The sequence below is a fragment of the Drosophila albomicans genome, chromosome X (genome assembly GCF_009650485.2).
Source record: "Drosophila albomicans strain 15112-1751.03 chromosome X, ASM965048v2, whole genome shotgun sequence".
In the NCBI taxonomy this organism is placed as follows: Eukaryota; Metazoa; Arthropoda; class Insecta; order Diptera; family Drosophilidae; genus Drosophila; species Drosophila albomicans.
The window spans coordinates 11569517-11595590 of record NC_047627.2 but is presented as its reverse complement, the minus strand read 5'-3'; the positions used below and the strand labels follow the sequence as shown (position 1 = coordinate 11595590).

Here is a 26074-nt window from a genome sequence, read left to right as displayed (position 1 = left end):
TAATGCCGATCGCGTCTTAATGCTTATATTATTGTTGCTGCAGCAGCAACATCAGCAGCGTCTGTTGCAGTTGCAGTCGCTGTTGCTGTTGTTGTTGCTGTTGTTGTTCGACACGCTAATTGGCATTGGCCATAAAGACATAAATTTTGCAATTAAATTGTAAACACAAACACAAGAAACGAACATGCACGCATTCATCCAGTTACGACTAAGGGAAAAGGCGTGGGCGTCAATGTGGGCGTGGCAGCAAGTCGAAGGTCTGCCAGAGATCAATAAATAAACCGAAGTTGCAACAGCTCTACCATCGGGCAAATTGAATTTCAAATGCAACGCGGGGGGCGTGGCAAAAATCTATTATGCATTTGGCTAACATGATCATTAAATGAATATTCCTGCAAACTTTGGCAACTCTAGCACAGACGATCGCTGAGATCTGGCTGTTCAAAGGGGCGGACGGACAGACGGGCAGACGGATGTTGGATGTTTGTGCTTTTATGTGCTTGTTAATTACACTGTCGCATTAATCACTTATTAATCTCCCTCTCTGTCGTTTGCTTTCTCTCTTTGCAGAATGCGAAAAATGCAAAATAAGCACCAAAAGGTTAAACCTCAACAAATTCTGCAAAAGAGATTACGGTAAGTCCTTAAGCTCCTCTCTTTCTCTCTCTCTCTCTCCGGATATATTCTTACCTTCTTCTCTTGTGACACTCGCAGCAATAATGGCCAAAGTGATTGGCAGAGATACGAGCAGCGAGGCAGCCAGCAACGAGCGTCGACACGCCATGGATCCGGACGCGGACTACGAAATGGATCAGCAGCCGGACAGGGCAGGACAAGTGCGATCTGGGAGCAGCGGAATGAGCGGGAGCAGCGCGTCCGATTATCAAAGCAGCGACAGCGAAACGGCGCGCTTCGATCTCCAAATTCAGGCGGTCTTCAAGCGCAGCAGAGCCAGCAGCGTCTATGGAATGCCGAATACAATGCTCAAACGGGGTCCTATGACCTGGATCATACCGATTAAGAATTTGGAATGTCGTTGTCCCAGGATTAAAGTCAACAGGTAACTTTGACAACATCTATTTAAGTTGCAGCAATTCAAATATGGTATTCTACATGTTGAAATAGGAGTATAGACTTTAAATCTATCTTAGTCTATAGATAAAATAGTATTTCCGGATACCGATCGATTAAACGATAAAAACTAATCTTTGCACAAAGTAGTTCATTCTCGAACTATCTTAAAACACTCATAAATAATATGAAAAGCCTTTAGACCTTACTTTTTCTTTGGAATCTGTGATCACAGTGATCTAATGGTAAATTGGTAAGAGAGTCTTAAATACATAGCCTGAAGATCCCTGGTTTAACTCTTGAAAATAACAACGATCTAATTAAGGTTCTTCTATTTACTGAGCTCTAACTTCGTCTTTGGCATATTTGTTTTGAATAATATTCTCATTATATTCTATTTCTTTCGAGTATAAATACAGTTCATACACATTTTGATTTAAGTGCAGTCAAGACTCAAACCACTTAGCATGTATTTCAACCAGTGCTTAGCGAAGTCAAGAGCTACTTAAGGCTTTCAAGCAATGTTTTTTTTTTAGTCTTTTGCATCTTATAATATAAAATTATTATTATTTATTATAAAGCTTACAAATTAATGCGCTTATTATTATATTAATTTCGATATCTCTCTCTCTCTCTCTCTCGGATGTTTTACAGATCGTATTTGATTCTGGGGCGAGATTCGGAAGCGCCGCCCGGTTACTTGGGAATTGGACCGCGTTCGATAGTTATCGAGTGGAAGGACGATTGGTATCGACGCATGAAGCGCTTTCAACGCAGAGCACGCACTTGTGCGTAGACATGCCGTCCTGCTCACACACACACACACACACACACACACGTAGCGGCCATCTCTGTCTCTGCTTTGATGTCAATTTAATTATCGTACATTAAAATATACTATTATTTTTTTTTTTTTGTAATTGCTTAACGTATTTTGTAGTCTCTAGAGCTTAAGTTAAGAACCAAAATCAAATCAAATCAAATCAAAGCATAACAACACACACTATAAATAGCGTTTAGTTTTTATTTGACTAACAGCTGCATTTAATACGACGATTTTATTTTCGCTTAGCACTCGTAAGGTATTTAATTTATTTAATTAACGCGTATCTTTAATTGTTATTTCGACTATCAGTGGAACGAAAGTATCAATATGATTTGTATTATTTTTGTACAATAAGAAGTCCAGTCTGCATACATAAATATTCTATTCTATCTATTATTAACTGTATTACAAGCAATGAACAATAACTACACACAAGAGCAGCAATTAGCGCATTAAGCATCAATAATTATACTACTTAAATACGAAATACTATGCAAGCAACTTCAATCCAAATTGACACTTGAATGTGTAGACAACGCAATCTTGAATAATGCTTACACGTAACGCATGCAACTGAAATAAATAGATATTGTACAGTGAAACCCACAAAATTCTGTGTTTTATTTCAATCGAAACGGATAACGGATTTCAAAATTACGCGCCAAACGGCAGTTGGCTGCTATTCAAATGCAGTGTTGCCACATGGTCAAACAAGTTTGACGTTGCCACCTCGACGGCATTGCCATTTCCGAAATTTAAAGAAATGTTTGTTGACTGCATTTTATTGTTGTAGCACCGAAATAAATTACAATTCAAATTGTTAGCCATTGCAAACTTAACGGTCAGTTAATCTAAAAAACACTATTTCAAAGTGGAGGTCCATCGATGAGTAAACGTTAAAAAAAGAATTGAAAGTCATAGCAGGTAGACTTTAATAAAATTATAAGTTGGCTGCTTGATTTCAATTACAAGGTAAATAAATAAAAATACAAGTGGCAAGAGCTAATAATTTAAATTTGTTGCGACGTATATCAATGCAAAAGAGGTCTCAAGTTTCCATAGAAAAGTGTGCCCAACAGCGAGTGTGATATATCTCGTTAGTATATTCGCATAATTGCGAACTGCGGTCACACACTGCACAACAACACAGGAGACGCGCCAAAAACCCGAGTATTTTGCCACAGCCACAAAAACAGAATAGTACCAACACCCTAAGGATCAATAATTAAGGATGAGCACAAGCCTGGATGCAACGATATGCGCATATTTTGTAGACAACACGACCAGCGACGGCGACAACGCTGTTGCCGAACAATTTGCCGAAGCTTTGCGCTTGATGCGCGATCAATTGGCGGACACGCAAATCCGGGAAATTCGTCCAAGCGAGGGATTCCCTTTGATTGCCGGCGGCGGCCTGACCAAACAGGATGTCTTTGTCATCGCACGCTTTGAGGGCGATTTCTTCGAGCAGCTGCAAACCACAAAGGCACTCATCCTCGGACCACCCTGCATCATCGATTGCTTGACAAGATGCACTCCAGTTCCGCTGGGCACCAGTCCTATCTACAGCACGGCGATGCGTGATCTGCAGATCTCTGCGAGTGGCGTGAGCACTCGCGAGAAGGACGAACTCAAGAAGCTTATCCATTGGATGGGCGGACACTATTTCCAGAACTTTGGCCGCAACATCACGCACCTCATCTCGAACACCATCAAGTCGAATAAGTACGAGCATGCCACGCTCAATGGCGTCGCAGTGATGCATGTGGATTGGGTGCAGCGCGTCTGGGAGCGTCACATCAGCGCCGAAGATCCGCAGTTCGAGAAATATCGTCTGCCCACGTTCTTTGGCGCCAACATCACGTGCAGCGGTCTGGAGGCGTCGCGCAAGGATGCCGTCATGCGGCTGGTCAACGAGAATGGCGGCAACTATCATCGCGCCTTTCGCTCCCAGCAGGTGGACATTGTGATCACAGAGCAATCGAAGACGGACTCGGAAAAGTACAAGGCGGCGCTGCGCTTCAAGAAGGACATCCTGCTGCCGGAGTGGATCTTCGAGAGCGCTGCCCGTGGCTACGCACTGCCTACCAAACAGTACGAGGTGCGTCCCCGCAAGCAGATGTCCACGCCTACCAAACAGCGATCGGGTGAGGTGAACCAGACGTCCGACCAGCTGCCGGATCTGTCCTGCATCAGTTTTATGTCTAACGCCGCCGGGCGACGCATGTGCAGCGACAACACGACGCTCAACGAGACGCAGAGCAGCAACTCGGGAGGATCAGGAGTATCAGGAGTTGCCTCTGAGGCTGGCGGCGCCGGTTCGGCAGCCAAGCAGCTGCTCAAGCAGGCAACCTCACAGCACGCGCAGCAGGTGAACTACCAGCAGACGCTCGCCGAGATCTGTCCGCGCCAGGCGAAGCAGGCGGGCAGCTTCCTCGACGGCTGCTGCGTCTATTTGAGCGGCTTTCGGACCGCCGAGCGGGAGAAGCTGCATCGCGTGCTCAACACTGGCGGCGCCACTCGCTACGACGATCCGCACGAGGGACTCACGCACATCATTGTCGGCCAGCTGGACATGACCGCCTATCGCCAGTGGCAGGCGGACGGACTGCTCGCCGCCTGCCAGGTGGTGCAGCTGGAGTGGCTGCGCGAGAGCATCCGGCTGGCGAGGATTGCCAGCGAGCTGCCGCATCGTGTCGCGCTGCCGGATGCTGCGGGCGTCGAGCCGACGATCGCCTCGCCGGGCAGCAAGCGGACGCTGCGTTCCATGAATCACAGCTTCAAGCAGCCGTCGACGATGGCGCCCATCAAGAAGAAGCTCTTCGAACTGCCCGCCGAGGAGGCGGAGCCGGAGTTGGAGCCATCGCTGCTGACACAGTATGCGGCCGATCAGGAGCCAGCGATGCCGTTACCCGCCGCCTGTTCCACGCAGCTCAACAACACCGTGACGCCAGCTGTGCCCTCAGCTCCTGCTCCTGCTCCTCCTCTGGCTGTGGCGCTGCCCGATCTCAGCGCCAGCACGCTCTCCATTGACTTTGACAAGCTGGACTATCTGCAGGGCGCCACCGTCTATGTGCATCCGACGAGCTTTAGCAGCGAGCTCTACGATCAAATGGTCAGCGAATGCCAGGCGGCGCAGGGATGCCTCGTCTCCGCCAGCTACACGGATCCCGTTGACTTTGCCATCGTCAGCTTCGAGCAGCTGCTCGATGTGAGCACGCTGCCGGTGCGGTGGCGTCACCTGGTCACCGAACTCTATCTCGAGTCCTGCATGAAGCAGAACAAGCTCCTCCAGCCCCTCGAGTACTACCATCAGCCGGTGCCGCAGCAGGCGAAGGCCAACACGCTGGCGGGCATGACCATTGTGGTGTCGATCTATGCGGGTCTCGAGCGGGATTTCATCAATGCGCTGGCGGAGCTGCAGGGCGGCAGTCTGAACAAGGCGTTCGTGAAGAAGGAGCGTCCGTTGCTGGTGTGCTCCAGTGCCGAGGGCTCCAAGTACGAGGGTGCCTTGAAGTGGGGCTATCCGGTGGTCACCGCCCAGTGGCTGCTGCACTGCGCCCAGGGTGGCGAGAAGCTTCCCTTTGCCGGTTACCTGGTGGGCACGAGTGCCGCCGAGTTTCCCGCCTCGCCGCGGCTCAGGGAGAGCAACAAGCAGTTGCCTCCGCCGCCGCAGGAGCCTCAACAACAACAGCAGCAGCAGCAGACACCGCTCTCGCATCGCAGCAGCAGCAAGCAGCGAGAACAGTTGCAGCCGGAACCGCCGCAGATGCAGCAGGAGAACCAAGTGACGCCGCTGCGCAATCCACGCATATCGGAGCTTGTCACGGGTCTCGCCAGCACACGACGTCGCTCCAGCTCCGGAGACGTCTCGCCGCAGACGCCGCTGCAACGTGCGGGGGCAGGAACGGGCGCGTGCAACTTTGAGTTCCTCGAGCAGGTGGCCCAGCGTCTGGACACGAGCCAAGCACGTGACTGCGTGCGTCAGATCATACGCGAGATGCGCGAGAATCAAACACCCGAACTGGAACGGATCCGGCGTCAGGCGTGCACGCCGGTAAATCGTCGTCAGGCGGCTGCACAGCATCCCGTACCGGGGATACCAGACTTTTGCCTCACCCCGGAGTTCCAGCAGCGCATGGCCGATGACTTCGAGCGGCGCTGGCGTCTGCCCAAGCAGCAGCTGAAGCCGGACACGCCGATTGCGGTGATACGACAGCGTGTGATGCGCATCACCTGCGAGACCCTGGGCATCGAGTACACATCGGGGGAGGAGGAGGACCAGCACCAGCAGCAGCAGCAGTCGGTACAGGTACAGGTACAGGTACAGAAGCCATCCACACCCACAGGCAGAACTCTGTTCCAGGCTAGGAAGACAGCGACTCCAACTGCAACTCCAACTCCAAAAGCAGCAACTGCAACGCCAAAGCGAAGAACAGCGTTGCCCGCCTCGCCCTTTGTGCCCAACACGCAGCCGCAAGACGAGCAGCCGAGCAGCAACAGCTGCGCCACAATCAACTTTGACAAGATCAGCTTCGAGGAGTCGAGTGCGGACAATATGTCCGAGCTGAGACAGATCACCGACTACCTCAAGAGCCGCGAGTCTCGTCGCTCGAGCCTCAAGCGCGATCACGATGGCCAAGCGCGCAGCCAGGCGCAATTTGTGCAGCCCTTCGAGTCCGAGGGATTCGCGCTGGGCACCAACAGCGAGGACATGGTCGACTGGCGCGATCCCGTCGACTTCAATGGCGACCAACGACGCTCCGAAAGCGGCATCGGCGCCAGCACCTCGCCCCGCATGCAGCACCAAGGAACACCGCCGTGCTTCAGCATCTCGAGCAGCGACGACGACGAGCGACGACAGCAGCTGATCGAACGCATTCGCGGATTGGGCGGCACTGTGTGCCAGAATTTGGTCAACTATGATCCGGAGTGTACGCATCTGTTGTGCGAGCGTCCCAATCGCGGCGAGAAGCTGCTCGGTTGCATGGCAGCCGGCAAATGGATTCTCACCATTCAATACATCGAGCAGTGCCATGCGAAGGGCGTCTTCCTCGACGAATCGCTCTGCGAATGGGGCAATCCCAAGGCACTCAACTTGCCACCGCTGACGCCCGAGGAGCAACCCATTGCGGTGGCAGCGCATCGCTGGCGTCTCGATGGTGGCGGCGCATTTCGCGACCAGCGCGTCATCCTCAGTCTGCAGGAGCGGAGCTTGGCCGCCATTCGGAATGTGCTGCGTGCCGGAGGCGCATGCATTCTGGAGCCCCAATTGCCACTTGGATCGGATGATGTGGCCGCCGGTGCCACGCATTGTTTTGTCGACGTGAAGAAGGCGCCGCTGGCTGCCGCGGATCTCGAGTATCTGCAGCAACATGGTGTTCGCATCATGTCCCAGATGTGGATCAACAGCTATTTGATGGGCGGACGCGATGCCAACCTGGAGAAGTATGTGCTGCGTTAAAAGCCAGCTGGAGGAGGATTCCCAATCATCCAATCACCCAATTCACTCTTCAATTTTTTTTGTAGATTTATATATTCTTGTTAAATTTGATCACTTTATGTTTTTGTAGTAAGTTCTGCTTCGATCGGAGCCGACGAAAGTCTGAGTCCCAATTAGTTGTAAGACGGCAATTAAATATTCGTTTAACTATTTTCACACAAATCACAACAATCGATGTATTATCAATTGCACATAAGCGCATCTAAGATAATTGCATTGCATATATAGATTATTGCAGTTCGATTATTGTATCATTTTAAATATTGGTTTAACTATTTTCACACAAATCACAACAATCGATGTATTATCAATTGCACATAAGCGCATTTAAGATAATTGCATTGCATATATAGATTATTGCAGTTCGATTATTGTATCATTTTTAAGGCACCACAATTGTGCAGTTAAGCGCAAAGCAGCTCAGCATAACTTTTAAATATTCTACATATACATACGTATATGTTTAATTGCTCATTGCAGATAAGTGCATATCGAAGAGCGTGTGCAGTACTCTTATGTATTAGCGTAAACACATTTTGTTTGAAGTTAAGTGAAATTGAGATGTCATTAACTGCAGCTACACACTTAATTGCACATTCAAACTAATTGCATTTACATATTCACTTTAAAAATATTGCTTATGAGATTATTGCAATATGTTGAAGGTTATCACATTTCATTGTTTTATAAGAAAACAAGTAATATCAAGTAAATATTGTTCGATCTTTGCGATTTAAACATATTTTTGTTTTACTTATCTGTTTGCATTCAATTGCATATCGGTAGTTCATTATGTTCATTCATTATAAACTAGGCATATTTTTTACTATACATTTTTTAATTGTATATTTATTTGGCGTAAATCGTTGATTGTAGATTGTAGAATGGACCTGAAAGAATGAAATTAGATTGCCACAAGATGATTCTGTACGAAATTATTATACATATTATATGTACTACTATATCTTTTGACCCAAATTAAACAAATTGTTTTCTTTTAAACCCGAAAACATAAGAAAGCGTTATTTAATGCACCCCGAATAATGCCGAAAATACAAAGTGAATTGAAGAGTTATCAAAAATCCAGATCATCGTTGTCATTGTCGCTGCCAGCGTCCAAGTCAAAGTCAGCGGGAAATAATTCCGGCAGCTCTTTGGGTAGATCGATGTGACGTCGGCAATTCGGACAGTTCGAGGCGCGAATAAGCCAGGCGCGAAGACAAATCTTGTGGAACCAATGATCACAGGCAAGACGCTGAAGATCGGCCAGAATTGTGTCGCCTTCCGTGATGGACTCAATGCAAATGCTGCACACGGTACCCGGCTCCAATCGACAGAAGGCCTCCATCAGGGACCAATTGTTCTGCATTTGCCTCAGTTGTCGCCATGAGAAAATTGTGTGGATCAATAGCAGCAAGACGATCACAGACATTGTGTAGATCACCGGCAAGTTCATCTCGGAATTCATTATTTGCTGCATGGTTGTTCTTAATGGATGATTGATGGAATTTTGCCTCGATTTATTTTTGATATTGTTGAAGTGATTCGGTTGCGAAGCAAATTTGAAATGAGGAAACTATTCTAGCTGTATGTCTACGTAAAATAGAGACTACCTATACACAGGGTTCCTGAGATGGATTCATATTTAAATTGGGGAACCTTAAATATGTATATCCGATTGAAAAATAAAAATATTAACAATGATAATATTAGTAATAATAATAATAATAATAATAATAATAATAATAATAGTAATGGTAATGGTAATAGTAATAGTAATAGTAATAGTAATAGTAATAGTAATAGAAATAGTAATAGTAATAGTAATAGTAATAGTAATAGTAATAGTAATAGTAATAGTAATAGTAATAGTAATAGTAATAGTAATAGTAATAGTAATAGTAATAGTAATAGTAATAGTAATAGTAATAGTAATAGTAATAGTAATAGTAATAGTAATAGTAATAGTAATAGTAATAGTAATAGTAATAGTAATAGTAATAGTAATAGTAATAGTAATAGTAATAGTAATAGTAATAGTAATAGTAATAGTAATAGTAATAGTAATAGTAATAGTAATAGTAATAGTAATAGTAATAGTAATAGTAATAGTAATAGTAATAGTAATAGTAATAGTAATAGTAATAGTAATAGTAATAGTAATAGTAATAGTAATAGTAATAGTAATAGTAATAGTAATAGTAATAGTAATAGTAATAGTAATAGTAATAGTAATAGTAATAGTAATAGTAATAGTAATAGTAATAGTAATAGTAATAGTAATAGTAATAGAGTAATATTAGTAGTAATAATGATAGCAATAGTCATAGAGTAATATTAATAGAAATAATAATTATTTTAATAATAATATCAATGATAATAGTAATAATAATAACAATAATGCTAAGCATTTAAAAAACAGTTGTGTTCTTGAATTTCGTTTTATTTGTTGTGTTACACAATAAGGAATATTAAGTTGATTTTCATGTTCATGTTCCATGCATGCTTATGTTTACTTCTAAATATATATATATATATATATACTATATGGTATACATATATGTATATGAATATGTCTGTGTATGCATAGTACCTACTAAGTATAGTACGAGTATACAAATATAATAATGCAGGCATCGAAAAATAGTTAAGACAGTTCTTAGCAACTATCGTAAATAGCGAATTTCCAAATTCTCATATTTTATTTCTTGTTGTAGCCGCCTTTGATTTGCTTGGTGTATATATACACATATATACTACATATCGTGTTATATGCATTAAACACAACGTGATACATGAACTGAGCATATACAAATATATATATATATGTAAGTATATATACAAATATAGAGATATCGGTAGAATTATATTTTATACAAATTAAGGTAGAAATATCAAAGCGTGCCTGTGCAGCGAAGCTTGGCCCAAAAAAACGAAAACAACTGACTCTGAACATCAAGTTGAACGCACAAAAAAAAAAAAAAAAAAACGAGGAATTGGGACAAATACAATAAAACAGAACTCGATGCAATATACTTAGGACACTAAATAAATGTAAAGATATAACAACAATTGGGTCAGCCAGCTTCGCTGCAGCAAGTTGGCAAGCGCCGCAAAACAACAACAAAAGGATCAGCATCATCATTAATCCAGGTAGTCCATGGTCTTGATGAACTTCACAACCGAACCGAAGAGCGTCCAATAGAACTCATCCTCGCCGTCCAGCCGCTTGCCGAGAAAGCAGCTGATGTACTCCACTGTCGAGAGCAGATACGGAGGATTTGCCTGTTCGAAGAGAGAGAGAGAAAGAAGAGTGTTGTTAGCAAGGAGTGGATCAGAGGGAGAGAGTGTTGTGAATAATACCATAATGACTACGTAGATGAGCACGGGGAGGACATCGTCTGCCGCTGGCACGCGACCACTTGACATGCGCAGCAAACTCATGATGCTCGAGATGCAGCTGCAATGAAGAAGAAAAGTTTACTACAGTTATACGAAATAGTTAAATGCATTCAACACACTCACTTGATGATGCAGTGCAGCTTCTCGCGCGGCGTCTTGTACGCAGCCATGTGGCACAGTTGCTGCTGGGCAAAGGTCCACGGCGCCTCGCCCAAATACTCCTGGGCAATGCAGAGGGCAGGATGCGCCGGATGGACGAAACGCTGCAGCTTGCCAATGTGCGCCGCAAGCACTTCGTCGCGCGAGACATCCGCATCCTCGTTGGGGAACATCACCTGCTCGTACATCTGCTCGAGCAGCAGACGTTCGATGGCATCGCGTGCCGCCTCGCGTTGGAACTCATCCTGCAGCCCGCCATCGCGCAACTCCTCGAGCAGTCCCTCGACAAACTCCTCGATCAACTCCACACGCTCATCGCTGACGCTGAGCAGGGCAAACTCCGCTTGGAAAGCCTGTAGCTTGCTCTGCTGTCGCCCCAGATACAAGCGCACCAACGACTGCAGCATGCAACGCTGACAGCTACGCGCCTCGCCACGCAATCGCTTCTCCAGCTGATCCAGTTGCTCGGAGCGCAGCAACAGCTGCTGGCGATGCACCAGCAAATACTGCAGATAGCTCTTGCGCCGCTCCAGATCGTGCTGCAGCTCCAGCAAGAGCTGCGCATGCTGCGGCCGCTCCAGCTGGCCGAGGCAACGCATCGCCTCGGCCACATGCGAGATCTGCGGCAGCCGCTGCAGGCTGATGCACTGCGCCAGCTGAATCTGCAGATACGTCTGCAGCGGCGTCGCCTCCAGCGGCTTCAGCGTCGTCTGCCGGAAGTCGCCGCTGTGCAGATCCGTCTTCGAGAGCACCGTGCGCAGCTTCTGTTTCACGCTGCTGAACACAACGCCGGGCAATTGGCTGCAGCACAAAGAAAGAGATGGAGATTAGAGTGAGACAGAGTTGGGTTGAAAAGATGTGGTCACAAAATAAATAGAGAGAGAGAGAGAGAGCAAGTTGTGGAGGAAGTAAAACAACTCTTTCTTACAGCATAGCATATCTTTGATTTTATTCCTCATTAATAAAGTTTAAGCACAATGAAAGATATGGAGATTGGAGTGAAACAGAGTTGAGTTGAATAGAAGTGGTCATAAAATAAAAAGGCAGAGAGAGAGAGAGAGAGCAAGTTGTGAAGGAATAAAGCATCTCTTTCCTATAGAGAAACAGCCTATCTTCGATTTGAATCCTCATTATTATAGTTGTAAATAAATAATAATCGAATACTGCTTTCAACTTTGTCTTCTATTTGATATTTTGATAAATAGATTTGTATTTGGTATATAAAAGCAGACAGATATAGAGGAAGTGGAGCATATCTTTCTTATATGTAAAGAGACTGCATTGCAAAACTTATATTTAAATCCTCTTTAAATAGAGTTTTATACTATGAAAGTTTTCAACTTCACACATTTATCTTTGTCTTATATTTGATTGACTGTTAGTATGGTTAAGTGTATATAGTATCTAAAATTTGAAAGATGTCTTATTGACTTAATGATTGAGATCATCAAACTTAATAATGCAAATACAATATTAACAAATACAATATGGTTTTCCATGATAGAGAAAGATAGGAAGTTGAGAAAATATTAAACATTCTCTGCTAACTATTTTTAAATTTAAATTTTGGTATTTATACATACGTCTAACATTGTCTTCTTCGTATATTTGTTAAGTATTCTAATATTAAATTGGGATTATTGTGAGAACTGCAATAATCACAAATGTAATATGGATAATTCTATGGTGAACAAAAGTAGCATGTGACACTATTTACAGGAACTGTTTTACGATACAATTTTGAAATTCATTAATTTTTGTTTTCTCGTACGAATTCATAATTGTAGAAGTTATTTCAGAGATTCTGCTTTGGCTGGCAATCTGGTATATTTTGAATATTCAATATCGATATACTAAATACAGTCTACGGTATATTTTTGTATTTTTATGTTATATTGTTAGTGTGTTTGTTTTGGAAATGGATAGCGGATATGTTGCAGTCGAGCACACTCAACTGTAGCTTTCCTACTCGACTTCATTGTCGCTAGAGTATTCAACAAATACATTATTATTATTTACAACAGTCTCAAGTTGAATGATTTTTAACTAGCCTCTCAACTATGCGAAATACAAGCGAAAAAGAAATATTTCCTATTTCAATGTGATTTCGATTACAAGAAAGATTTCCTATTTCAATGTGATTTCGATGAGGTTCGCTTACCCGCCATTGGTGACTTGCCCATGCGCCGTTCCTGATGCACTGTGAGCATGTCCATGACCAAGTCCGTGACTGTGCCCATGCCCATGCCCGTGACCATGGACATGTCCGTTGCCCGTGGAGTCCGAGTTGGTGGCATCGCTGGAGCTGCTGACTTTGCGGCGATACTTGGCCAGAATATCCTCGCTGCTATCACAGTAATGGGAGTGCGAATGCGACGAGCGGGCGTCGGCGTGGGCGTGGTCAGCGGCAAAGTTGATACACGCGGCTGCGGCACTCGGATCGAAGCTAACGCTGCGATTTTGATCGTTGTGGATGCTCAATCGTTGATTCGCCGACGAAGTTGCTGCTGCAGCACCCGACGACGACGAAGATGAGGCTGACTTGTTGTTGTTGCTGCTGTTGCTGTTGTTGCGACGATTCTTAAAGATGCCCTGCTTCAGTTTATTGAGAATGCTGCCGCTCTGATCGCGTTGCTCTCGCTGCTGCTGGCCACGATGCTTCTCCTTGTCTGCGCTGGCATCGAAGCTAATGCTCTTTGGTATGGCGCCGGTGGCTTTGCTCGGTTTACCCCCCGCCGCCGTGGCAGCCGGTGTGCTGCTGCTGGTGGTGGCATCCGCATCGTGCTGCAGCTGCAACTGTTGCGTTTGGGCGCAGAGCAACTGCAGTTCCTGCTGCTTGTCATCATCGGTCTTCGGTCGCTCATCGGTCGCGTGCATCGTAATGCCTTGCAGCATGATCTCGTGGTTTTCGTAGTTTAAGCTCTGATGTCGTCGCGCCGATTCGCTGCCCGCCAATATCCCGTTGCGTCGTCCATCGATGCCCGCCGTGCGCTGTTCCATGGAGATGCGACGATGCTCGACTCCATGACCAAGAGAGGGACGTGAATGCACTTGCTGCTGCTGCTGATGCTGGCGAGGATGCTGCTGCTCGTCGCCAAACTTATCGAGCAGCTGCTGCACCAAGCCAGGCGGCTCATCCTTGTCCTCGCTGTAGTCACTGAAATCGATCAGATCTCGCTGCTGTTGCTGCTGCTGTTGTTTCTTCTTCTTGTGGTGATGATGATGATGATGATGGTGATGCGAGGACAACGATTGCTGTTTGCTGCTCGACTGCGGCTCCTCGAGATTGAGGCTCTGATTCGATATGCTGCTCTCGGCTGACGTCTGGCGACGCATACACGCCGTGCCCATGAGCGGAGTGCTCTTCCTGCCCTCGGCTGCGCTGCATTTGTACTGCTGCTGGAAGCTGCTGTCGCCACTGTCGCCACCCAAGCCATGATAGCTGGTGCGCACCGAGCTGCGGGCCAGCGACGATGCCGCCTGATAGTGATGCGCATCATCATAAGAATTGACCGCATCGAAGAATGCCGAATCCTCTTGGCTACGCTCGCTAGCACTCGCATTTCCGTTGCCATCGCCATCGCCATCCCCATCGCCGTCAGGATCCGCACCATCGCCATCGCCGCTGCTGCCGGGCGTCTGTTCGCCATCGTCGAGGACCACAGCGAGCGCAAGCGGGGCTGCCGTGTCTGACTTGGCTGTGATGCTCACATTGTCGTCCGTATCGATCTCGGCCAGCTTCTCCGAGTCGCTGGCCAGCACATCGGTGCTCCAGTTGGATTCGGAGCGCTGATCCGAAGCGTCCAGGGCGGCGGGTGCCGCGGCACGTGCCAAAGCCTCCACCACAAAGTTGTTGTTGTCGCCGGGCAAGACAACAGCCGATGGTATCAATGGCGTCGAGAAGTTGCGCTCTCTCTCACGTTCTCGCTCCCGTTCTCGTTCCCGCTCTCGCTCACGTTCGCGGCCACGCTGCTGCTCGCTGCTGGCGTCGAGCGTGTTCTCCGAGTCGCTGGCGAGCACATCCGTTGACCATGTGTCCGATATGATGCTCACGTTCTCGTCGCCCTCGAATTTCTTCAGCTCAAACTTGCAGAACTTGTCCTCAATATCGGATCGCACCTTGGACAACAGCATGTTCTGCATCTGTGGCGTCGGACGCGGCACATGATGCGCCAGATCACCGGCAGCTCCATCGCCGTCCGTCACCTGCGACGAGGGCGTATCGCGGCCACTGATGTTGGGCGTGCCACGGCCCGAGACATTGGCCGAGACCATGTCGGAGAGATTGTCATCGTTCTCGGCATCATGGACATCGCGCTCCTGCTGCTCCTCGAGATCGAGCGAACTGGCCACCGAATGATTCACCGAGTGCGCCGCCTCGCTAATCGCCTCCAGATTGTCCGAGTTGCCAATGGAGGCATCATCGTGCGGCCGACGCATTGCCTCCAAGCTGCTCGCATCGTCCGCATTCGACGAAGGCGCCGCTGTGACGACGGCCACCGACGGCGCAATCTCCTGTCCAATGCAGTTCATCTTCAGCAGATCCTCCTCGGTGAGTGGCTTCAGTTTGCACTTTGCAGCCGCATTGTAAATGCTGAACATCAACACCGGTTCGTTGCCATCGACGGCATCCGCTTCAGGATTCGCTGTCGTGGCAGCCGCTGCTGCTGCCGCTGCTGTGGCGCCACACGAACTGAGGCTGGTGTTGCTGCCACTATGCGAGGACGAGCATTGCTCCAAATCGCCATTCGCCGCCGCCGTCGTTGTCGTCGCTGTTCCATTTGATGCTGCACTCCCGTTGCCAGCAGCAGACTCATGACCATGGCTGGCATTCGAATTGGAATTGGCGTTGGAGTGAGAGTGAGAGTTGGAATTCGAAGTGCTGCTGAAGCTCATGCCCTTGGCCAGCTTCTTTTTGGTGGCCTTGCCCAGCCGCATCAGCCCTTTATTCGAACGCTTCGCGCCATTCGTTGTGCTCTTCTCCTCTGCAACTGTTTGCGACGGCGGCGGCATTGCGCTGGCATTGGAGACCACCGTCGCCTCCGTCTTGGGGATGCGCGAGAGAATCCGCTGCAGACGCTGTCGCTGCTCGGCGGACACTTCGTATTCGGCTCGAGGCGCCAGCAGGCGAAAGAAGTCGACGAAGTGCTGCAGTTCACGCTGATTGATCGCCAGCTGGGCGCGCTCAAAGTCGCTCTGCTGCGGCAGTATGGCGACGACATCCTCGCCGGTTTGACCCACCAGCAGCATCTCCATGAGGTGGGCCAATTCGCTGGCCTCGTCGCTCAACGCCAGACGCTGCAGCAGCTGCACAATCTGATTGAGATTGTGGCGCATCTGTTCGCTCACATTGACATCGATGATGCCCACCAGATCGGCGCTAACGATCGCCGGGCAAATGAAGTGCGTGAACACCAGATCCGACAGCAGTTGGCGTATCTCGTGATCGCTGTGCCGTTGCGTCTGTCGCAGCTGCTGGCCCAGCGTCTGCAGCAGCCAACGCAGCGAGCTGGGAAACAGCGACCAGCTCTGCTGCAAACTCCGTACAAATGCCTGAGCATGGGCGTGCAGCTTGCCCAGCGTCTCGGCATGGAATCGGACCACATTCCGTTGATAGTTGGCGCTCGTCTCGTCCTCGCCAAAGCGTCGCTGCCGTTCACGGGCCGTGAAGCTCTGCAACAGCTTGTGGGGATCGACATCGAGCAGCGCCTCGTGCTCGCTCAGCACTGCCATCAGCGGAGCGTGCAACGCGGCTGTAAGAAAGATCCGAGCCGAGAAGAGCGACTCCACAAGACGCTGATAGAGACGGGCGAATGCGCTGCCATTGGTCCGCAGCAATCGTCGCGGCTGCTCGCTGCTCAGCAGCTGCATCTCGATCAGTTCGCGCAGCAACTTGAGCAGCAGCTCCACGTCCTTTGTGTTGATCGCATTCCCATACAGTCCGGTTGCAATTGTGTGCACAATCTGCTCCAGCTGCGACGGCGACACCAGCGACAGGCGATCCGCTGTCGCCAGCGACATGGCCAGCAAATACGGTGTGTTGTACAGGTAGTTGAACAGATCCTCATAGGCCAGGGCATGCTGCAATCAAAGGATGTCACATCAATTAGTCATACTCTAGAACATTTGTGCTTTCATTTCGGTAATTTACATTCATTTATTAGACACAATCCATAAATAGAACACAAAAATAATACTAAGGATCGGCGAATATACCATATTTTAGAAATAAATAAAACATATGCTATATGTATACAATGGTATATAGAAATTATGATAATACTAGTAGAAAAAACCCTAGATTGATCATATTATTAATAATAATACTAAAGAACTACAAATCTACCATATATATAATGATATATAGAATTTACGATAAATAGAACACAATAATAATACTAAGGATCGACGAATATAACATATTTAAGAAATAAATATAACATATGCCATATGTATACAATGGTATATAGAAATTATGATAATACTAGTAGAAAAAACCCTAAATTGATCATATTATTAATAATAATACTAAAGAACTACAAATCTACCATATATATAATGATATATAGAATTTACGATAATATTAGTAATAAAGAATTGCATATTGTAGAAATAAATATAAAGAAATAGAAATTCAACATAGAAGGAAAACATATCGACGCATCTATAAAGAACTATAAAATGTACCCTATAGATAACATCAAGAACCTAATTTTAAACGTCGTTAAAATTCCTAAACAGTTTCATTTCGCTATCTATTGATAGATAATTAAATATTGTGTCGTTAAACAAATAATTATCAAATTTTCAAAAGAACTCTAGATAAATTGTTATCACGAACTCAAGTTTGTAGCAAACTGTTTTAAGTGTATAGTTCTTGTTGAATGTGTTCTGCATGTTTGCTTATCAAGTTGTGGCAAAGACAAGATAATCTTCCACAGATAAAAGAAAGAAGATACAATCATATAAATCTCACACAGTTTCCAATGTCTGTGACTGCAAATGACTTATTGACATTTTGAATTAAATGGTAAATGGGGTTAATTGAAGATAAGCCTAGCACTCAATTGATAACATTATAAGTCAATTACACTTGTTCAATTCGATATAGAAATTGCAATTAAGTTGGGGTTTATTAAATAAAAGTTTATAGTAGATTTATGTTTAGGGTTAGAATAGATTGAAATCTGAAAGTTGAGACCTGAATCAGCTAAAACAAACTGCAATTCGATATGGCATAGAACTTGAAAAGATCAATGTAAAGTGATCCATCAAATAATATGATTATAGGAGGTGAAACCACTGGAAGGCGGTCAATTGATCTTCGATAGTAATTGCAATTAAGTTGGGGATTATTAAATAAAAGTTTATAGTAGATGTATGTTTAAGGTTAGACTAGATTGAAATCTGAAAGTTGAAACCTAAATCAGCTAAAAGAAACTGCAATTTTATATAACATAGAACTTGCAAAGATCAATGTAAAGTGATCCGTCAAATAATATGATTATAGGAGGTGAAACCACTGGAAGGCGGTCAATTGATCTTCGATTCGCGGTTCAGTCGTAAGTGACGCAGTAGTAAAAGGAGGAGGAAGAGCTAAAACTAATTTGCGTCTCGTATGATGCTCAACGAGTCGCATTTTATTTGATCTAAATAGTTTTTCGAATAGCCGCAACAACGTCAACGACAAGAGGAAGAAGAACAATGTCAATGTTCATTCCCTCTATTCACACATCGGAAATCGTTCTTTGTTGTCTGGATATGCAAGCATACAACTGATTATATATTTGTATATATGCTATACAATTATGTATATACGTAGTAAGTGCCTAATAAACGTTGGCGTTTAATGCAAGACCATAAGGGAAAGGGTAGAGGGGAGAGCCTAAAGGGAGTACCAACCTCGTAGGGTAACACCTGCTTGGCATCCAGAAAGGGAGCGTTGTCGTAGGCGCTGGCACGGCGACAGCAGGCAAATGGATCGTGATCCGTTCTGGTTAAGAGCAGATCATGCAGATTCTGTCTTTGTTGGGCGCAGATGTACGCCAGCTAAATGAGAGAACAAGGGGAAACAAAGAGTCAATGAGTGAGCGAGCGAGTACGTGACATCGTTAATCAAAATGTTATGTGACAAGTCAGACTCAGACTCAGACTCAGACCTGTGTTATGGTTGCCGCATTCGTCTCCAAGGCTCCGGTGAGCTGTGCAAACGCCGCCTGTTCGTGCTGGATGAAGAGTTGTTCCTGGCGAAGGGTTCGGGCCAGATCCATGATCTCCAGCAGATTGCCGGCAGCAGCTGTGGGCTCCATGCTGAAGCCGTAGCTGGCTGAAAGTCGATAAAAGCATTTTGTGTATATTAGACTCATTCTTCTGCAACTCGAACTTAAGTTGGAGTCGAGACTCAAACCATAGCAAACATTTCAACCAATGCTTATTGAAGACACGAATCAGTTTAACATATGGCAATTAAACTTTCCACAATTCAATTACAATTCAATCTGTTTGCAATATTCATTCACACATTTTGCATTTTGCATCAATATTGACTGACAGCAAAACAAACAATTTAACCGTTTACATTCGTGCGAATCAAATAATTCAATGTTATGGATTTATTTGAATGCATTTTTAATAACGACTGCGAATTCCGATTCACAATTCACAATTCATATTGAATTGCGGCGCAACGCGGAAATTGTGGCATCTGGACGGTGTGGCGGCGGCCGTGGCACAGTTGGGGTATAAATATAATTGACTTGCAGCCAATTGGGGCAGAGTGATGACTACTCTAATACCCTGCACCCCAAATATGAGAAAAAGTCTGAATCTCTAATTTATTCCACAGCACATTCATTCATTTTACCAACATAAATTACACGAAATTTCTTTCTTAGAAGTTAACTTTCTTTATTGCCTTCAACTCGAGTTCGACATTATTTATACGACAATTAACGTGTGTTTGCTATGTGACAGACCCAGCGACTTTTACATTTATCTGATAAAAAGCTATGTATATACTGTATACAGTACTCGACGATAAAAAAAAAAGAAACTATCACAGTGAAAGAAAGAATTACCGAACTTTATGGGACAGTCATAACTTGGATGATTAGTGACCCTTTGATATATGAGCGAAGTATTCGGTAGTGAGAATTGTGAGATCATAAATTATAGAAGCACAAAAAGTGAGAATATACATTAGAAGTCATGTCCTCATCTATAATATTCAAAACTGAGAATAGTTGTATTTAATTTTAAGAGACATTTTAGTATATTTCAATCGTATTATAATTTTAAATAAATCCCTATATGGAAGCTGCACTGTACATGAAAAGTTTAGGAAATTGTTGGCATAGTTTCTGTGGATTACTCTGGGAACTTTCCATTTAAAAATTGAAAAACAACTGCCAACTGAGAATGATGATTGGAAATATTTAAGCGCTTTCCCATGTAAATTTTCAGTGAATTGTCGAAAAGCTATTTCTATGAGTGTATTAGTGTAAACTTGTCTCTAAAGCTACCTTGTCATACAATCAAGCATATATACATATTAACACACATGCAAGTGTGTGTGAGATGGAACTTTGTTATTGTTTTGAGTTAGGCTATCTTATCGATCCGATCAGTGTGGCCGTAAGTAGGATCGATTTCATGACTTAGAATTGTTTGCATATGTATTTGTTTGAATATGTATGTGTGTCGTAGATAAATGGTGTGACCAATTGTCTGGTATACGGTTAGTCTGATGACTAGTTCCAAACTAGAAATACAAAGTGACAATTTCTGTGTTTTGTGTGTGTGTGTGTGCATAAGGCGGAAAATGGCAAAAAAATTGAGGAATGTGCAAACAGCAAACAAAACAATACTGATTTGTTGCGCTCATTACACTCACACACACACACACATACGCAAGTTCGCACAGCGTCACCAACGCACACACAAGTAGAGCGCGACATGGTGGGAGGGGGCGTTTAAATGTGCCAACAAAATGGGGGGTGGTGATCTCTCGCAGACACACATACTAACACTTCAGCGTTGTTGGTGTGTGTGTGTGAGTACTTAAATATTTGTTATTTCACGTACCATGCACTGAATATAACGGCGAATACGATACGAATCGTCAAATGAATGGAAATGCAATAGCAAAGATGATGGTGGCAAGACAAGGAAGGGGCGATGCCAATGCTGGTCAGAGAATGGGAGTGGAAGTGGGAGCGGGAACGTGAACGTGACAGCGACAGCCAATTATGTGGGCGCCTCTGTTGGTGCGAGCGAGCGCGCAGATACTATGCGAAGGCCAAACGTTGATTTGTTGTTGATGCAAAGAAAGCCACCAGCACCAGCGACGACTTATGAATGAAAGCGACGCATTACAACAAATACAATCACAGTCATCGCAACGACGTCACAACAAACCACAAGCACGCACACTTTTGCATACATATATTGTTGTTTTGAATTGGAACACACACGCACATCGAATTTGTTTGGAACGTTGACGGCAACGTTTAGTTGTGCATTAAATTTAATGCAGTAATTATTAATCAAGACAAGAGAGCATCCGCCTCAACAGTCGTCGATGGTAATAATAATACAACTGCTGTTGCTGTTGCTTTGTAGCGCGTGTGAAGCTGCGTCCCCAAAGTTGTGTGGGTTAGTTTGTTGCTGCTGCTGCTGCAGCACAATCACATGAACATGAACATGTACACGAACACAAACACAAATGCAAACACAGACACAAACACATGCACAAGCAGACGATATCTTTTCGACTGCGTCTGCTGCTTTCTTAGCTTTTGCTTACTTTTGGCTGCGCAATGCTTTTGTCCTTTAATATTTGCTTCACCTTTCTTTTTTTGTTTGGTTTGCAAGTCGTGAAGCAGGACGCAAAGCAAGTGTTCCAAATAAATCAAATGAACAGAGTACAATAGCAATAACACGCGTCTGTCAAACAAAAATAACAAAAACAATCAACTCATTACTTCTACGATTACATATACACTGAAATGGAAAATAAACTGAAACGCTTATCGATAACCCTCAATCAAAGCAACCCTGACAGTCAGTGTTGTGTTTCGTTATTCATCATGCATTTCACAACACTTAAACAACGCTTAAATGTTGAACAGCTGTTTATTATCTGCGTTATTTCAGTTTCGTAGCATTTTACGTTTTGTATAGATTTTAACGTGTTCAAATTGAAATTTTATTTCATATACAAACCAAAAAACAATGCCAAAAGTGCGTCGCAGCCGTAAACCTCCACCAGATGGTTGGGAATTGATTGAACCAACGTTGGAGGAACTGGAACAGAAAATGCGCGAAGGTATTTCCTAGTAATTTGCTGACGCCGCTTTTATTTTTTTTTTCTTTTTTTCTTCTGGCCGCCTATAAACGTATTCTTTTTTCTTTTAAAGCGGAAACGGAACCACACGAGGGCAAGCGCATCACAGAATCGTTGTGGCCCATCTTTAAAATACATCACCAGAAGACGCGCTACATCTATGATTTGTTCTATCGCCGCAAAGCCATTAGCCGGGAATTGTACGACTATTGTTTGAAGGAGAAGATCGCCGATGGCAACCTGATAGCCAAATGGAAGAAGTCCGGCTATGAGAATCTTTGCTGCCTGCGTTGCATACAGACACGTGACACGAACTTCGGCACGAATTGCATTTGCCGTGTGCCAAAATCAAAACTGGAGGAGGGACGCATTGTGGAATGCGTGCACTGCGGATGTCGCGGCTGCTCTGGATAACTCCAGTAGCATATACATATATATATAGGATATACAAATGCACATAGAATATTCATCTAGTTTGTAGAATTATACATTTCACTTTTACTGACATTGATCCCACTAATTGTACAAGTTTTGTAAGTAGTTCGCATGTAAATATCACATTTACTCTATAGTCAAAAATGGAAACCACATGTGAAATCTGAAATGTAGTTGCCTGTTTTTTTGGGCAACGCAATTATATAGTACAACGAAAGATATGGATTTTCTATGCCTAATTGTAAATAATAGTATTTATTTTGTATCTTTAATCTCCGGTTGACAAAGAGTAATTAGACTTTCTTTCTTTGTCTAATAATAGATTTGGGGATACTGACATAAGCTAATACTATTGTGAAACAATTTATATGTATTTTTTATACTAATCTTTGATAGAGAAAGAGCAAAAGCAATGTTCAAGCACAAGTAGTTGAGTTTCAATACTTATTAAATTAACAAAGAGCAAAATTTTCTAGGTTAATTGTTTTTGATTACTGCTATGAATTTGTATACCCGCTACACATAGGGTAGAAGGGTATTTTGTAACATGCAGAAGAAGCCAAATTTGATGTTCACAAAATCGAACATGGTTAAATTTGAGATTTGTTGATGCAGAGCATTTTATGCAGGCTGAAATGCTTTCTTGTGAATACATTCGCATAAAAATATAACAACTTTTTAAAGAGCACAGAAAATGAAAACAGTTTGGTTATAGTACCACCGTAAGACCATTTCTTTCCTTTTTAGTGGTCGTAATTCTTCATCATTTTGTTTAAAGGGATATAGTATAAAATTAATTGCAATAGTGGCTATTTGAATGCTTACCTTGCTCTGCATTTGGTCTTTCAAAGCTGGCACTCTTTGCTGGTGAATTCATGTTGAAAATGGAATAATGGAAAAGCGGAGGGGATGGAACCGAGTTGTCAAGGTTCGAGTGAATACCTCAAAATCCTATTTTATTTGCATACTCAACATGTGAATGTGTTGGACGATACATGTTTGGCATTTTGTAGTAAATTCTCGCCACAAATCCTATTGGGGCGTCCTCTCTGTGCTCCAAGCTGACTGAGTGTGCGGCTGTGTGTGTGTGTGTGTGTATGTTTGTGTGTGTGCCTAGTGCCGCAAGAATTGCATGAACACCCCCATACACACACACATACACAGAAGCACATACATATATATTTTAATTTAATGCCCTGAACAATTTATTACTGCGCTGACATAATTCAAACTCAATGGCAATGGCATTGCGGCTCCTCTTAGCCCCCGTCCTCGTCCTCGTCCTCGTCCTTACCCTCTCCACCCAACTACTCCTCTCCTGCCACGTGAGAGTCGAGGAGAAAACAGTGAAAGGAGAGAATGGAGAATGTCGCTTTATGTGCGTATTTACGGCTCCAGTTTTTCCTATTTTTTGTCGACCCTTTACTTTTACAAAACGTGAATAAAGTCTATTATGGAGTGTGTCGAAAGCGGATCGAGATATCTCCTTTCCTATAGTATAATCCAAAATTATGAAGCTATTGAAAAATATAAGTTTCGTAGTTTTTATTTTAACTAATTTCCAGATTTGAACCCTTCTTTCATAAATCTTTTCAGTTTTTTAATACAACTTTTTTTTACAGATTGAAATAATCAAATTTAAATTTTAAATTTATTTGGTTTTAGTATTTTAGGGAAACATTTTTCTTTTTTTGTGTAACAATTTTCGTGATAAAAATATATTTTAAAAATATACATAAATAATTGGCATAATGCCATTAAATTGAAATTGTAGTTTTTGTATATGTATGTAACATATATTGAAGAGAATGTGAAAATTAATAACAAGTTATTATAAGTTATTATTTCAGTAACATATTTTGTATTTGCCAAAATTAGCATACTTTAATGACTTGCTTTTTAAGTGATAATTGAACAATATTTTATTTTAAATTTTAATATCGGAAATTAGTTCAATCGGAAAGTTAAGGGTCTATTGCAGTCAAAGCTTGACTGTAGCTTTCTCACTTGTGTTTCTTTTCGGGGGCAGCCACAGTCGAGTCGCAAATTGTCAACGCCGAGCTGGACGGACGATGACTGTCGACAGTCGACTACCGACGGCTTCAAGTGCCACACAGCTTGGTAGGTTAAAGGGGGAGGAAAGAAAGGGAATGACAGAGAGAGAGAGAGAGAGAGAGTGAGTGGGAGAGACAGCGGCTTTCTGTGGCTGGGTCAACTTCTGTTTGCCTTCGACTGGGATTCGACAAAATGATTATAAATGGTTTTTTAATTATACTTATGGGCAGTTTGCTTTTTTCTCTTTTTGTGTGTGCGTGTGTGTTTGTGTGTGTGTGTGCGTTGTCTTCTCTCATTTGGCAGCAGGCTGGAAATAGATTCGCATTTCCTATTACGATATTTTTGCAGGAGGCGACGCCCTTGTAATATAATACCCATATAATACATGCTCATATTTTTGGACATACTCGTACAGCATTCGAGTATGAATTGAGTTGAGTCTGTTGCTGACAGTGCTCAGTGCTCAGTGCTCATCTCAGCTTCCGTTTCCGCTTGTGCTTCAGCTCCATGACAACCAGAGGAATGGCAGTGAACTGCGTTTTATTTTTAGACAACAAACAAGATCCCTCATCAGGACAGAATGGCGACGCCCTTACCACTTAAGCTCCCAATCTCCCAAATATGTTATTGCACATACACACATACATACATACTTATATAGTATAGTAGAGTAAAGTATATAAACTGTTTGGCTGTAGAGTACTAAATATGTATTTCACCAGCCAACTGTGTGAATTAAAATTACAATTGCCACATTTAATGCTCGAGCGACATGCTCTGGACTAATGATTTGAACATTTGCTTCTTTCGCATTTTGTTTGGCCTTTAACGAGCCTGTTAAAGCCAACATTTTAATGGCCTTCGTGGCGCCTCGAAAAGTTAATGAAGTGGTAATCGGATTTCGCATGCGTTCAACATTAAAGCTCAATCCCATATCTTACTCAAATTTAAGTGCATTTGATTAACATAACATAACGCTGATTTACACAATTTGCAAGAAGCAATCTGTTTCTCCTAATATATCTATAAAGTCAATTACATAACTTTTTTTTAACGTTTACTAGATGTTCTTTGATCGGACTTAGAGATCACAATATTAGTTGTGAAATAATGAATTTGAAACATAAATTAATACATACACTGAAAAAAGACTAATTTCTATAATCAAGAACATTCGTCTTAAAAATTGTGTTCTTAATGAAAGACCATTTTAAGGATCAATTAATGATAACACAAAGTATTATTCAATTTTTAAAGAGTGTGTGCTAACATTAATTTA

The 26074-nt window shown here is 43.8% G+C and overlaps 5 protein-coding genes across 8 annotated transcripts in view; 3 read left to right on the top strand and 2 right to left on the bottom strand.

Moving 5' to 3' along the window:
• LOC117577709 (netrin-A) overlaps positions 1-2499 on the top strand; it is a 60163-nt gene extending 57664 nt beyond the window's left edge. The window contains 3 exon segments of the mRNA XM_034262613.2: positions 571-636; positions 715-1060; positions 1726-2499. Of these exon segments, the coding sequence (XP_034118504.1) occupies positions 571-636; positions 715-1060; positions 1726-1867 (554 nt within the window). The 3' untranslated portion in view covers positions 1868-2499.
• Positions 2500-2967: 468 nt separating this feature from the next.
• LOC117578132 (DNA topoisomerase 2-binding protein 1) lies at positions 2968-8021 on the top strand. Its single transcript, XM_034263338.2, has one exon. The coding sequence runs from the start codon at positions 3129-3131 to the stop codon at positions 7359-7361; it is 4233 nt and encodes a 1410-aa protein (XP_034119229.1). The 5' UTR covers positions 2968-3128; the 3' UTR covers positions 7362-8021.
• Positions 8022-8387: 366 nt separating this feature from the next.
• On the bottom strand, positions 8388-8989 carry LOC117578134 (uncharacterized). Its single transcript, XM_034263340.2, has one exon. The coding sequence runs from the start codon at positions 8878-8880 to the stop codon at positions 8476-8478; it is 405 nt and encodes a 134-aa protein (XP_034119231.1). The 5' UTR covers positions 8881-8989; the 3' UTR covers positions 8388-8475.
• Positions 8990-9858: 869 nt separating this feature from the next.
• On the bottom strand, positions 9859-21951 carry LOC117578131 (receptor-mediated endocytosis protein 6 homolog). 4 transcript variants are annotated; one of them, XM_052004989.1, is made up of 7 exons: positions 21944-21951; positions 19121-19287; positions 18864-19010; positions 13123-17042; positions 10926-11762; positions 10764-10860; positions 9859-10685 (listed from the first exon to the last, which is right to left on the bottom strand). In XM_052004989.1, the coding sequence occupies exons 2-7, from the start codon at positions 19268-19270 to the stop codon at positions 10545-10547; spliced, it is 5292 nt and encodes a 1763-aa protein (XP_051860949.1). In that variant the 5' UTR covers positions 19271-19287; positions 21944-21951; the 3' UTR covers positions 9859-10544. The 4 variants fall into 4 exon arrangements, with proteins under 4 accessions (XP_051860949.1, XP_034119226.1, XP_034119228.1 ...); XM_034263335.2 differs by lacking the exon at positions 21944-21951 and adding an exon at positions 21438-21541; XM_034263337.2 differs by lacking the exon at positions 21944-21951 and adding an exon at positions 21045-21355.
• Positions 21952-22057: 106 nt separating this feature from the next.
• Positions 22058-23208, top strand: LOC117578133 (protein BUD31 homolog). Its single transcript, XM_034263339.2, has 2 exons — positions 22058-22287; positions 22379-23208. Exons 1-2 carry the CDS (start codon positions 22194-22196, stop codon positions 22717-22719), a joined length of 435 nt encoding a protein of 144 aa, XP_034119230.1. The 5' UTR covers positions 22058-22193; the 3' UTR covers positions 22720-23208.
• The last annotated feature ends 2866 nt before the right edge of the window (positions 23209-26074 follow it).

What these genes read in the sequence shown, in the direction of transcription:
- LOC117578132 (XM_034263338.2), top strand. Translation starts at nt 3,129, where the DNA reads ATGAGCACAAGCCTGGATGCAACGATATGCGCATATTTTGTAGACAAC.
- LOC117578131 (XM_052004989.1), bottom strand. Translation starts at nt 19,270, where the DNA reads ATGGAGCCCACAGCTGCTGCCGGCAATCTGCTGGAGATCATGGATCTG. An exon ending in AAGCTGCACTGCATCATCAA is followed by an intron (nt 10,861 to 10,925) that starts GTGAGTGTGTTG and finishes TCTTCATTGCAG; the next exon opens with CTGCATCTCGAGCATCATGA. An exon ending in TCATCTACGTAGTCATTATG is followed by an intron (nt 10,686 to 10,763) that starts GTATTATTCACA and finishes CTCTTCGAACAG; the next exon opens with GCAAATCCTCCGTATCTGCT.
- LOC117578134 (XM_034263340.2), bottom strand. Translation starts at nt 8,880, where the DNA reads ATGCAGCAAATAATGAATTCCGAGATGAACTTGCCGGTGATCTACACA.
- LOC117578133 (XM_034263339.2), top strand. Translation starts at nt 22,194, where the DNA reads ATGCCAAAAGTGCGTCGCAGCCGTAAACCTCCACCAGATGGTTGGGAA. An exon ending in GGAACAGAAAATGCGCGAAG is followed by an intron (nt 22,288 to 22,378) that starts GTATTTCCTAGT and finishes TTTCTTTTAAAG; the next exon opens with CGGAAACGGAACCACACGAG.